Genomic DNA, 12674 nt, shown 5'->3' on the forward strand with positions numbered 1-12674 from the left:
TGGGTGTGAGTACAACCGTTATAAATCGTTTTATATTGCTTAACTTCATATGTCGGTTCATGTGGGTTCCATAATATGGTCCCCTATAATGAATATGTATAATTAGCTCAAGCCGCAAACCGAAACCAAAACTCTAACTTAAATCCGCACCCTGTATAATGTCAAGATATGTTATCAGATAATTGAAATTAGTAGTCATTCGGGACCATATCGTGAGATAAATGGCATAATATGTGCCTATCTGTTCTCATTCAAGCACGTCTCTTAATTCGCAAAAAGGAGGTATCTAGAAGCGATATAACTAAAGAGCAATTAGAAACCGAGCATGAAAACAATGCCAGCATCACTATAGGGTTATATTTTTAGGTATGATGATTCCATGATTATCAGTAAATTTTTAATGAAATGAGAAGTATTTTTCTTTATGATACATATATATACTCTTTATCCTGTAGATCAGATTGATTATGTTTTGCACTTCTACTCCACTCTTGTCTGCTTACAATTTTTATCAGTAAATTTTCATTAAATGAGAAGTATTTTTATAATACATATTTTTATATACTTTTTATCCTGTAGATCAGATTGATTCCCTTCTGCACTGTACTTAATTCTAGTCTACTCTACTGTTCTCTACTCCACTATTCTCTGCTCTACTCGACTTTACTCTACTCTATTCCACTCTACTAGATTCTACTCTGTTATTAGATTAGATTTTTCTACTCTACTCTACTCTGCTCTACTTTTCTCTATACTACTCTACTGTAATCTACTCTACTCTATTCTGCTCTACTCAAATCTATTCAACTCTACTCAACTCTATTTTACTCAACTCTACCAAACTCTGCTCTACTATAGAATATAGTACTCGACTCTACTCTACTCTACTATACGTTACTCTACTGAACTCTACTCTGCACCTCTCATCTCTTCTCCATCTATTATTCTGAGTCATCCACACTTTCGACACAGCTCAAACAGGAACTATCCACGGAGACTATTCAAGCCTGAGTTAGCGAGGTTCGGGGGCAGTTGTGCTCAAATGGACAGCAATAAAGTCACAATCACAATTACAAGTACATGCACAATATAAGCATCAGACACAGCATTTACCGGCCGGTTCGTTAAGGACTTGCACACTTCGTCTTGAGTTAACAAATGACGCGCAATTTATTTTGCTGCATACTTTCGGGCGAAGAGCAAAACGCTAACGAAAGCGAAGCCAGGAGCCCGAACACGACGGCGACACACGACGACGACAAGGCAAATGAAAACGAAAACAATAACAGTTTTTTGTGGCGCGTGTAACAAAAATACAAAAGCAAAAAAAAAAAAAAAAGGCAACTCTGGAGCTGCCAGCTGAGAGCTGCGAATCGCTTGCTGGCCAAATTACAATGACCGGGCACAGCCGGGCGCCGCGAATCCGGTTACAGCTTTGGCCATATATCGGTTACGATTCTCGTCTCCTTCTGACAGTTGGCCATGGCCAAACACAAACACTCATCTATATATACATATATATGTAATATATATGTATGCACATGTGCGACCCAGCGACCTAATAACCAAAACAGCAAACGCTCTATATACTTATACGCTCCACTCTCTCTACATACTCACCAGCTGCGGCAGGATTCGGCAAATCCTTTTGCAATTTACTTTTCACTTTTACAATATATTTTTTATATTATTTTTAAATCCAAATATTAGCTATAAACGCTTGCCGTTTGAAACGGCTGTAGGACTTGAACATACAGCAGCAACAGCAGCTGAGGCTTGCAATTCAAAATGCTCTAGCCCTCGGCCAGCTGTGGGGTATACCGTTTTCGTGCATACGAATGTGGCATGCTTGGGATAGACTTGTAAGTCATATAACAACTGAAGTAAAAGTAGAAATTACTATAAATTTACATGTGTGTTGATCTACACATAGTCAACGTGCATTTATCGATAACATTAGCCGATTTGCTGAGATCGATTAAAATCGATAGCTAGAATATATCAGCTGGAATACGATTGATTTATATATGTATATGTTTTATGCAAAATGTAGTGAAACTCTGTCTTTTATTAAATAGAAAAATATATATTCATCAATATAATAAAAAATATATAATTTTTAAAATTCGTTTTTATCATTAATATTTTTTTTAGTATATATAGAGATGTGAGAAATATGGTAATAGTTGTATAGTAAACCTGGATTTTAGTTCAGAGTCCATTTTGCTTATAGTGTTTGAGACGTGTGAAGAAGCAGCAGGCAGTCATTGACTTGGCTGCGTAGAACTACAGAACGTGAGTACTATTACTACTACTACTACTACACGCACAAGCACACAATGACAACCTAGATAGTATTACTAATACGCAGCGTGGTCATGTCTGCGCCTGCGTCTGTTTTGAAATTGGCTGTCCTGGCGTGCTTGGCCTGCTTTCGCCAGAGTAGGGTATATGTGCTAGCTGAAGTCATATGAAATGATGGGACTTTATATACTATTTATATATAGTAATATGTGAAAGTAAAAAACTTTCTTTTATATTTTCTTATATATATAATATATGAAGAAAATATAAATTATAAGAAAATATAAAAGAAAGTTTTTTCTTTCACATATATCAAATTCATTTAATAAAAATAAATATATAAACTGAAAAAATTAAATATATGTATGTATATACATACATATATGCATAGATAAATTATATATAAATATTATATATAATTCTTTGTAGTGTATTGCCGAGTCGTCTATGTCTTGTGGCTAGTGCGATAACCTTGAGCTTGGTACTTTTGCACATTGTACGCTTATTTGTTTGGCCTTGTGCTAAGGTTTGTTATTGTTGCGCGGACACACACACACACGCACGTGAGCACCCATACTGGCATACACTCCCTTGAATATGATATTTACCTCTATATTGATTTTTATATAGGTTGCCACACCTCTTTCTGTTATCAGTCCGTGGTGTCATATATTATACACACATACCAAATGTATATGTATTTATGTGCGAAATTTCACCTGCAATTCTTGTTCATAGAATCTTACCTTCACCTTACTGGTGTTTAAACAGTAATAAATTTCATTTGACATAGTTTAGAGGCAGCTAGCTGTCGTCTCGTATCAAGCAGCTCGTAGCCGCACTTAAGGTGCCTGCTCTTGTAGCAAGCAGCTTTCGTGTCGCTGCAAAACTGATTGCAATCGGCTTTTGAGAGCATGCGCTGGCATTTTGTTATTGCACTAATTTCTCATTTCCGTTAGCACAACATAAACTTGAGATGTAACTCATTTCCGCCTTTAGTATAGGCTACTTTAATGCACACAAAGTGAATTTGTTTTCTTTGTCATTTTCGTTTTAAAGAAATTGTCTTTTTTTTTTATTTATTCTGTTGCTTTGCCATTTATTCAATACATTTGTTTTCAATATATATATTCTATACATAATACATAGTAGACACGTATTGTTAAACATATATTTATATGCATATATGCACATATATATTAATGTGTGTACGCATATGTATACACATGTTTTTTTTTTTTTATTTTTATTTTTTTAAATATATTTTAATAATTGTTATGCATACCCATTGATTAAGTTCTGTATTTAGTTCTCAACAACATGCATCTGGGTCTTTTTGCTTCGACTCTTCCACATACTTTTTTCTTATATACGAATTGTTAACTTTAAAACTTAGGAGAAAACGGAAACGTAATGTAAGCCGCGGAAGATATATGTATGTATGTATGTATGTTCGAACACCGATTTGCAACTATTTCTCAAATGATGAGTACAAATATATTTTCTTTTTTAGCTCACATCAATAAAATGTAAATTTTGCAGCGGCGTATACAGCGGACACAACCTTAAGCTCCAGAATAAAGTATTAATCTATATAGGTATATATCTACATATATAGATGAATGTATATTAATAAATAATTAGTTTTTGTGTCTTTAACGAGTATATAGCAAGTTTTTTGAAGAACCCATAGCGAAATTTATTTGGTATTTGCCTTAAATTAGCGCCAACATCTTGGCGCTCTAGTCAATTCTGTATGGCCTTGCTTTGTTTTTTATATCCAAAATCTTTTATTTCCATTTTTTTTTTTTTTAATTACATGTATTTACATAAAAAGCTAACGAATTGATTGATCTGGCAACGCCAAATGAAATGTATACAACTTATTAAGTTAGCTGCGATTTGACATAGAAAGAGAGAGAGGGAGAGAGGGAGAGAGAGAGAGAGAGAGAGAGAGAGATAGAGCATATAGTGCTTATGCATATTCAAATGCCAAAAAAAAGTTTTGGTTTTGGTCTTATTTTCAATATATAGATAATTTTTCTAATTATATCAAATACACAGAACACTGGCTATGACATGTTGATTTCAATAAATTTTCGAGTACTTTTAAGTAGATATATGCATGTATATATGTAATTGTTGTAATTCACATGAATACGCGCTACTTTTGCATAGGAATTTCCATTTGAATCGGGATCTCATTTTGCATTTATGTATATTTATTTATTTCTGTTTTTTTTTTTTAATTACATAAATTCAGTTTGGATTTTGTTTTTTTATGTTGTTATTGTAACATATTCGATATTCACGCTTATTCATTAAACATATTCTCAACACTTTGCGCTCAAATCGTAAACAATTGAGCTTGACTTGTAAATATATATATATATATGTATATGTATATTGGATTTCTCTTATAGATATACATATATAGCATGAAGTAGCCCAGAAGTTTTGAAGTTTTGTAGTTTTCCATTTATAATACATTTTAAATATTTTTGTGCTTGTTGTAAGCTCAGCATTGTTTTTTTTTTTTTTTTTGGTTTACTTTTTTAAATTGGTTCGATAACAGGGTAACAACAAAAATTTCTTATACGTATACCCCAATATATATGTATATATGTATATATATATATATATATAGACACACTTACACACAGAGACACACATCGATTTATATTTGTATATATGCTAAATAATATTGATTACGCTATAGCAGCTCCCATATCGCATATCCAATTTGTCATATCATATCATCTGTTGTACCCGTACTATACATATATATATTTATATTATTTAATTTTTGTTTTACTTTTACTTTCAATTTACTTTTACGTTTACTTATTCGTTTTCATTATCGTTATCGTTATCGTTATCGTTTCCCATTTCTTTTCTAGTTGCTTTTTGGTTACTATGTTTGGCCTCAGTTTCGTTTTGTTTGGTGTTTTCATTGCATTTTCAATCTTAACCCGTCGTTTACATACTATGCTTGCCTAGCTCACATACCATAAATTCTAACATCAATATATTTTATTCTCATAATAGTAAAAAAGAAAATAAAAAAAATTGTTTTTATATATTTATTATACTATGCATTTGCTTAAATCTTCCACAGACGATAAACGATCACGAATATTTGTATGTATATATGTATGTATATCTGTGCTACTCTACACAACTGGGCTGATCTAAGATCGAACACTCACACACACACACATACACAGATGCACGCCTATATATGGTTCCAGTGAAGCAGGGCCGGGTATTTTAAAGTGTCATATAAAAAATCATGTAACTGTAAATACAAATTAAAACATTTATAAGACAAGAACTGGAATTTTGTATACAGAAAATTTTCATTGAATTTTTCGCATGAAATGTTTTCTTTTTAATTACTTTAGATGTGGGGTATATCATAGTCGAGCTATGCAGAGAGTGTTGAAGAATCAGACCTTAACTGAAGTTCTATTGAATAAACTAATATAATTTATTTACTTTCATATTTCGTTTAGGTAAACGCACACACACACACACACACACACACACACGCACACACCTAAAACCCTTTCTATATTTCGCCACAGGAGCGGTTCAACAGCCGCCTTTGCTTTGGGGCGCCGCATTTTACGAAATAGTTTGTGTTGTTTGTTTCTGTTTGTTAATATTGTTAGAAATAGCAACTGTGTAAATATGTATTAAGACTTGAACATGTTTAGCTTGAGTAAAATTGTAATTGCTTCTTCTTCTTCTTCTCTGTGTTCTCTAAGTGGTATATTTAACTAAACATGGGAATTCATCGAATGAAAATTGAAAGAAGAATGCTTGCTTTTGGTCAAGTTGTATGTTTCAGATATTGTCAAGTATTTACAGATTACAGATATTGATTGGGACTGCTCGTTATTGTTGAAATATCTGTGAGTGTTATATATAAGTTTTTTTATTTATTTTTTTTTAATATGTATATTTGTAGAAATATATAATTAATATTAGAATGTGAATTTGTAGTTAATTTAGTTTAGTTAGCTTCTGCTAGAAATAGGCAAGCAGTCGAAACTGGAGGCAGAAAGAGAGAGAGATAGAGAGAGAGAGACAGGGATAGAGGTTAGCGTGTGTGGTTTAGACTGAGCGAAAAACTTGCTCTAGATAGGTACTAAAGTTAGTAGCAAGAGGTACACTTGAGTCGTGAGTACATAAGATCGTAAATCCATAAATTGTAAAACGTTTATTATTTGTGAAACATTGAAAACCATTTGTAGGAGACCGTTTGTTCAGTTTTAGTTTCAGTTTCAGTTTCAGTTACAGTTACATAGTTAAATGCCTTGATTGGCTTAGGAAATGGTGCAGGAGTTGCGCTTGGCGCCCAGGCTGCGCTCCTGGATGCGCTGCAGATGCTGCAGTTGAGCGGGCGTTGGCGTATGGGAGCCATGCGCCCCGCCCCCGGCGGCGCCCGACGATGTGGAGGCCGAACCGGAGCCGGAACCGTGCGACGAACCCTGATGCTGCTGCTGCTGCTGCTGCTGTTGCTGCTGATGGTGGTGGTGATGGTGGTGCTGGTGGTGCAGCGGTGTACCGGGCCCATTGTTGCCAATTTGTTGCGGCAACGACTGCCGGCGGCGACGCAGCGCCGGACTCAGGTTGTACGTAATCTTGGCCTGGGCCAACAGCTCCTTGAATACCTGCCAATAACAAAGCATCTCGAATTACTAACTAAACCACCCACAGAACTGCCAACAGGACTGCCAGAGGCCACCAGCACTTGCCTGTGTTATGTTCTCATTGTTGGCCGCCGATGCCTCCACAAAGCCGTTCTCCCAATCGACAGTTACCACCGATTCGGTTGTCGCATATTCCACCTGCAACAGAACAATAACTGTGAGTAACCAAACGGAGGAAATGCGTTTTCAAATACCTGGAATAAAGCTCTATGATTATAAGTCCTCAAAGAAGATGAAATGAAATGAAATATTTTTCGTTCTATTTCTATAATAAATTAGCTAGAACACAAAGAGAGTCTTGTATTTCATTGCCAGCAATGAGAATTTCATAGAAAGGCGTCAGTAAAAGCGAATGAAAAGAAAGAGAGAGAGAGAGAGAGAGAGAGAGAGAGTGGGAGAGGGAGATAATGGGAAAGAGCGTCCGATAGAGTGGGGCATAAAGTGCTATAAATAGAGAAATACAAAGTAAGAGAAAAATTCAGATTGTGAACGGGCAAGCTTCGAGGGATATAGTGAAGGAGATCGAGAGCGGGAGAGAGAAAGAGAGAGGGAGAGTGAGAGAGAGAGAGAGAGAGGAGAGAGAGCGCGAGGGAGGGAAAAACAGAGAGAGAAAGACAGATAGAAAGAATTATTGTGGAAAAAAAAGACATAGAGTGCAATATAAACACCAATATAGAGAATTAGAGAGATAATTAGAGAAAGAGAGAGAGAGAGAGAGAGGAGAGAGAGAGAGAGAGAGAGAGAGAATAAGGTGTATGAAGATAGAGAAAGAGAGAGAAAAGGAGATATGAAGATAGAGAGATGGGAAGGAAGAGACAAAAAGAGTTATGGAGATGGCCAGAGGGAAAGTGGATAGGGTTCAAGAGAGGAGATTGGAGGCAGAGGAAAAAATGTATTCAGGTTGCGAGAAAGACCTATTATTTATATTTATATGTGCGCCTATTTTGTATCACTGTACAAAAATGTAGCACATGAATAAAGTGCAGATGCTGCTTCTGGTATATTTTAGAGCTTATCTTGTGCATAGAAACATACCAAGTGCAAAAACCGCGTTCAAAAAGAATCCACCCAACTGGCAGATACACCATGCACATATAATTGCACATAAATATCGTAAATCTTCATATTCCAGAAAACACGTTTAACATAATTAATTTGCTTGATTGTCGCTTTAATTCGACAGTTGACAGATGAGCGATAGCCAGCTAAATGCTATTTGATATCGATAACAGAATGAAAACGATGACGCTTAGATAGATTTGTGTGAGACTTAAATAGGCAACTCGGACATTAGTTGGCTATGGATTAGAATTCTTTTTGGGTATGGCACTGAAAATTTAACTTCAATTAAAACCACTTCTGACATCAATAGTTTTGTACCACTCTGAAGCTAGCACAAATCATTAACGAATCATCATGGAAAATAGCCAGAAAATACCGCCAATTGGCTCGGAGCGGGCCGAGCGTATGGCTGCCATGAACAGCTTAAATATTAACGTAAGTTCGACCAAGGACCCCACGGACCCGGCCTCTCAGTGGCGCGGCGATCCGCAATATGTAAGTATCTCGTGGTCTTTTGCTAAATCGAATTAGGCAGCTCAAACGCTCGCACATTATCACAATTGCATTCACAATCACAAATCGAAACCCAATCTCAATCGCAGAACGCTGAAAATCCGATAAGTGCAGAGCTGGATGCCTGGTTGCGTTCGCAGCGCGAACGTCAGTTCGAGCGCGAGCGTCGGCAGCGCTTTGAGCCGTGGCACTTCACCGAGGACGAGCAGAAGGATGAGCCGAAGATGGCTAACGGTAACAAGTATGGGAAATCATCGCTGGAAAAATCCTTGCTGGAGAAACCCTCGCTGGAGAAATCGTCGTTGGAGTACTCGTCGCTGGAGAAGAAATCTTCGCTGGAGGAAAACACTTCGCCGGAAAAGAAGTCTTCGCCGTCGTCATCGCCGCTCAAGGAGAAGCCGACAATGGACCAGAAGCAGAAGCTGACCGAGCAGCTGATTAATTTGCAGAATCAGACACGCCGTCTCCTGCAGAGCATTGATCAGCTGCTGCCCTCACTGCCCAATCGCCAGCTCTTTCAGCAGACGCTGCTTCAGCTGCGCCAGCTGCACGGGCTGCTCAAACGCCAGTTGCAATGGCAGATGCAGCAGGACGACAATGAGCCGACTCTGCAGGAGCTGGTTGCTCAGCAAGCAGCTGCCGCAGCAGCAATTCTGGCATCAACTTCGACACCAACCACGGGAATTGTCGTAACTCCAGTTGCATTGGTGCCGACTCCACCGCCGCCGCCGCCCCCTTCTGCTGGAGCATGCTCGTATTTTATGTATGCACCGCCAGCATGGCCACAGCCTGGCCATCAGTGGCCGCCACTGCACCCTCAGCCGCAGCAACAGCAGCAGCAGCAACAGCAACAGCAGCAACAACAGCAGCAGCAGCAGCAACAGCAGCAACAGCAACAGCAGCAACAACAGCAGCAGCAGCAACAGCAGGAGCAGCAACAACAGCAACAACAGCAGCAGCAGCAGCAGCAACAGCAGCAGCAGCAACAGCAGCAACAGCAGCAGCAGCAGCAACAGCAGCAACAGCAGCACCAGCAGCAACAGCAACAGCAGCAACAGCAGCAGCAGCAGCAGCAACAGCAGCAACAGCAGCAACAGCAGCAGCAGCAACAGCAGCAACAGCAGCAGCAGCAACAACAACAGCAGCAGCAGCAACAGCAAGATCAGCAGCAACAGCAGCAGCAGCAGATACAGCAGCAACAGCTGCAGCACAAACAACAGGAGCAACAGCAAAAACAACAGCAGCAGCAACAGCAACAACAGCTACAACAGCAGCAGCATCAGCAACAACAGCAGCTGCACCAGCAGCAGCAACATCACCAGCAACAACAGCAGCTGCAACAGCAACTGCAGCAGCAGCAAATTATGCAGCAACAGCAATTACAGCAGCACATCATGCAGCAGCAGCACCATCATCAGCAGCAGCAGCAACAGCAACAGCATCAGCCGCAACAGCAGCTCCAGTTGCAGCAACTGCAGCAGTTGCAGCATATGCAGCAATTGCAGCAACCACAGCTCCAACTGCAGCTGCCCCAGCAGCAACAGCAGCTGCAACAGCTTCAGCAACTTCAGCAGCAGCAACAGCTGCACCCACAGCAACAGCAACAATTGAACAAGATGCAACAGTTTCCGCCGTGCTCCGGTCTCAACTTCAAGGCGCCCGTCTTCATCAACAACGGGCTCGTGCCACATACAGCTCCGGGGCCACCGGCCGGAAAGTTTCGCGTTTGGTATATGTCGCACAATGCTATGCCGCACGAGCTGGCTGCAAATCATTGGGGTTTGCCGCAAATGGAGAACGGCAGTTATTTCAGCAATGGCCCACATCTAATTAGCAATGCCAACATGAGCGAGGGCATCAACAACATGAATAGTAACAATAATAATAATAATAATATCAGCATGCAAGCTAGTAACAATTTGAACAACAACAACAACATGAATAACATCAACCAGAACAACTTCAATAACCTGAACAATAATAACAACAACAACAATAATAATCACAACAACAATAACAACAGCAACAACAACAACAACAACATCAATCCCAACATCGTCAATAGCAACAACAACACTGCCAACAACAACAATAGACAAATTCCCGTCTGGCCTCTCAATATAAATTAGGAAAAGAATCGAAAATCAACAAAATCTATAAAGAAGAAGAAGAACAAAAATTAAAATAATCAAAAAAAAAAAAAAAAAAAAACAAAAAAATTTGCAAGTCGAAATGCAACTAAATTTGAGCACCACAAAATTAGCAGCATTATCAACGTTTGGAAATGAAGTGACGGTGTTTGAAATCATAGCAAATGCATCTACATAAGCATATGTATCCATATACACACCCTACATATGATTATGAGACGACATATTATACACATACATACATATATACATACATGCACATGACATACATGCATATATTTATATGTGCATATATATATATATTTAATTTTCATATATGTATGTATATTTATTTATATGTATATCTATATGTATATAAATCGATAAGCGTGAGACCCGTATTTATATATATGTGTATATGTATATGTATCTATGTATGTACAACAAATTTACACAAAGGAAAAAAATAAAAGCATAAAAAAAGACAACAACAACAACATAAACACACACGAACTCAAGTAGTCAAAACTGTTCAAATGCTACGATTTAGAAATTCAAATTCACTTTACACAAAAAAAAAAACACAATAAAAAAAAAAATAAATAAAAAAAATAACTATAAAAAATGATATTTAATGTATATAGGGCGATTAAGTACTAATTGATTATTTTCAAGCAGGGTATATCATAATAATAATAGGGTACTCCTCTATCCCGGAACCTTTCCTGTTCTATCATCATCAACAGCAGATTCATTTTACGATCTAGGCTAGGCAACCAAATTGGAGCAGTTGGACAACAAAATAAAATACGCTGAGATATTTCATTGCTTTTTAAGGCCTCCTAAAGCTACACTCGTGGCATTATGTCTGAAGTAACAGAATATGATTTACATAACTGCCTCAATTTAGCGGCTGTGCTTCAAATGTCAGCTTCCATTGTGAATGACTTGCATAAATATTGACTCTGTTATGCAGACAATAACATTTAGAATGTTGCGCCTGCAGCAACATTGCTGTGTCTGCTTCTTGGGTTATTATTTTAAGATAATCTTAGTCGTAATGCTCAAACTTAACTGTGTGGCAAATTGCTTGCACACTGAAGCCATCCATGAAAGATGGATGAAATTCATGTTGTATTTTAAGGTACAATAAGCTGGAATTTCGACAGACCTATAACATTTAATATGCCTGAGATAAGTGTCCAATGTGTGCACTCTAAAAATAGACAAATGAACTGTGACCCTTGCAACCCCAGCGACAGATTATGTAAGAGAAGAGCGCGGAGCCTTATAAACTCAGCGATAAGATGAGAATATTTAAGAGACCAAAGTCTTACAAACTCAGCAATAAGATAATAACGTGTAATAGACCAATGCTGAGCTTTATTCAGCAATAGTCGCACTAGATTTAAGAGTTGAAAATATGCATGAGTCTGGGTATAAAAGCCCGCGCTCAGATGAATTAAGATCGTAACGAAACTAAACACATATTACAGGGTATTCGCTCACTTTTAAAGAGCTAGCTGCTAAGAATAACTAAAGTAGCTGCTGATTCTTAGCCATGGAAAATACCATTACTCGTCCTGGGTAAACAAAAAAAAAAATAAAATAAATAAAATAAACAACACAACAAATGCAATACGGAAGAAAACATTACATTTTAAAAATAAAAAAAATAAAATAATTACGTTAACTTATGTAAAGTATTTTAAATGTACTTATAATATTTTCATCTACATTGCATTTGTAATCAATTTTATAAAAATTAAAAAAAAAAAATACATATAGATATAAATGCATAATTTTGATACAAGCACTGCGGATGTTGGAGAAATAAAGAGATATAAGATGGAGATATAAATAACCCTACAACGAGGATAGTTATTGATTTTTTGAAACAAACTTCCTCTCTCTAACTTCTATAGGCTCTGAGATTGACGCGTTCATA

At 37.5% G+C, this 12674-nt stretch overlaps 2 protein-coding genes across 3 annotated transcripts in view; one reads left to right on the forward strand and one right to left on the reverse strand.

Annotated features, from left to right (window-relative positions):
* Nucleotides 1-5959: 5959 nt before the first annotated feature.
* The window catches only part of LOC108618315 (ras-related protein Rap-2b), a 55958-nt gene continuing 49243 nt past the window's right edge, over nucleotides 5960-12674 (reverse strand). The window contains exons 5-6 of the mRNA XM_089473527.1: nucleotides 7068-7160; nucleotides 5960-6983 (exon numbers count right to left, since the gene is read on the reverse strand). Coding sequence (XP_089329653.1) covers nucleotides 6636-6983; nucleotides 7068-7160 — 441 coding nt within the window. The 3' untranslated portion in view covers nucleotides 5960-6635. The remainder of the gene's footprint in view (nucleotides 6984-7067; nucleotides 7161-12674) is intronic.
* Nucleotides 8234-10819, forward strand: LOC149267930 (uncharacterized). Of its 2 annotated transcripts, XM_089473526.1 has the most exons (3): nucleotides 8236-8343; nucleotides 8413-8579; nucleotides 8687-10819. In XM_089473526.1, the coding sequence occupies exons 2-3, from the start codon at nucleotides 8439-8441 to the stop codon at nucleotides 10724-10726; spliced, it is 2181 nt and encodes a 726-aa protein (XP_089329652.1). In that variant the 5' UTR covers nucleotides 8236-8343; nucleotides 8413-8438; the 3' UTR covers nucleotides 10727-10819. The 2 variants fall into 2 exon arrangements, with proteins under 2 accessions (XP_089329651.1, XP_089329652.1); XM_089473525.1 differs by having other exon boundaries at nucleotides 8234-8579.

Source organism: Drosophila arizonae, chromosome X (genome assembly GCF_054131065.1).
Source record: "Drosophila arizonae isolate 15081-1271.41 chromosome X, UAZ_ARI_1.0, whole genome shotgun sequence".
NCBI classification, from domain to species: domain Eukaryota; kingdom Metazoa; phylum Arthropoda; class Insecta; order Diptera; family Drosophilidae; genus Drosophila; species Drosophila arizonae.

Excerpts from the sequence above, each read along its gene's own strand:
- LOC149267930 (XM_089473525.1), top strand. The coding sequence starts at position 8,439 with ATGGAAAATAGCCAGAAAATACCGCCAATTGGCTCGGAGCGGGCCGAG. Across the intron at positions 8,580-8,686 it reads GGCGCGGCGATCCGCAATAT|AACGCTGAAAATCCGATAAG; the intron begins GTAAGTATCTCG and ends TCTCAATCGCAG.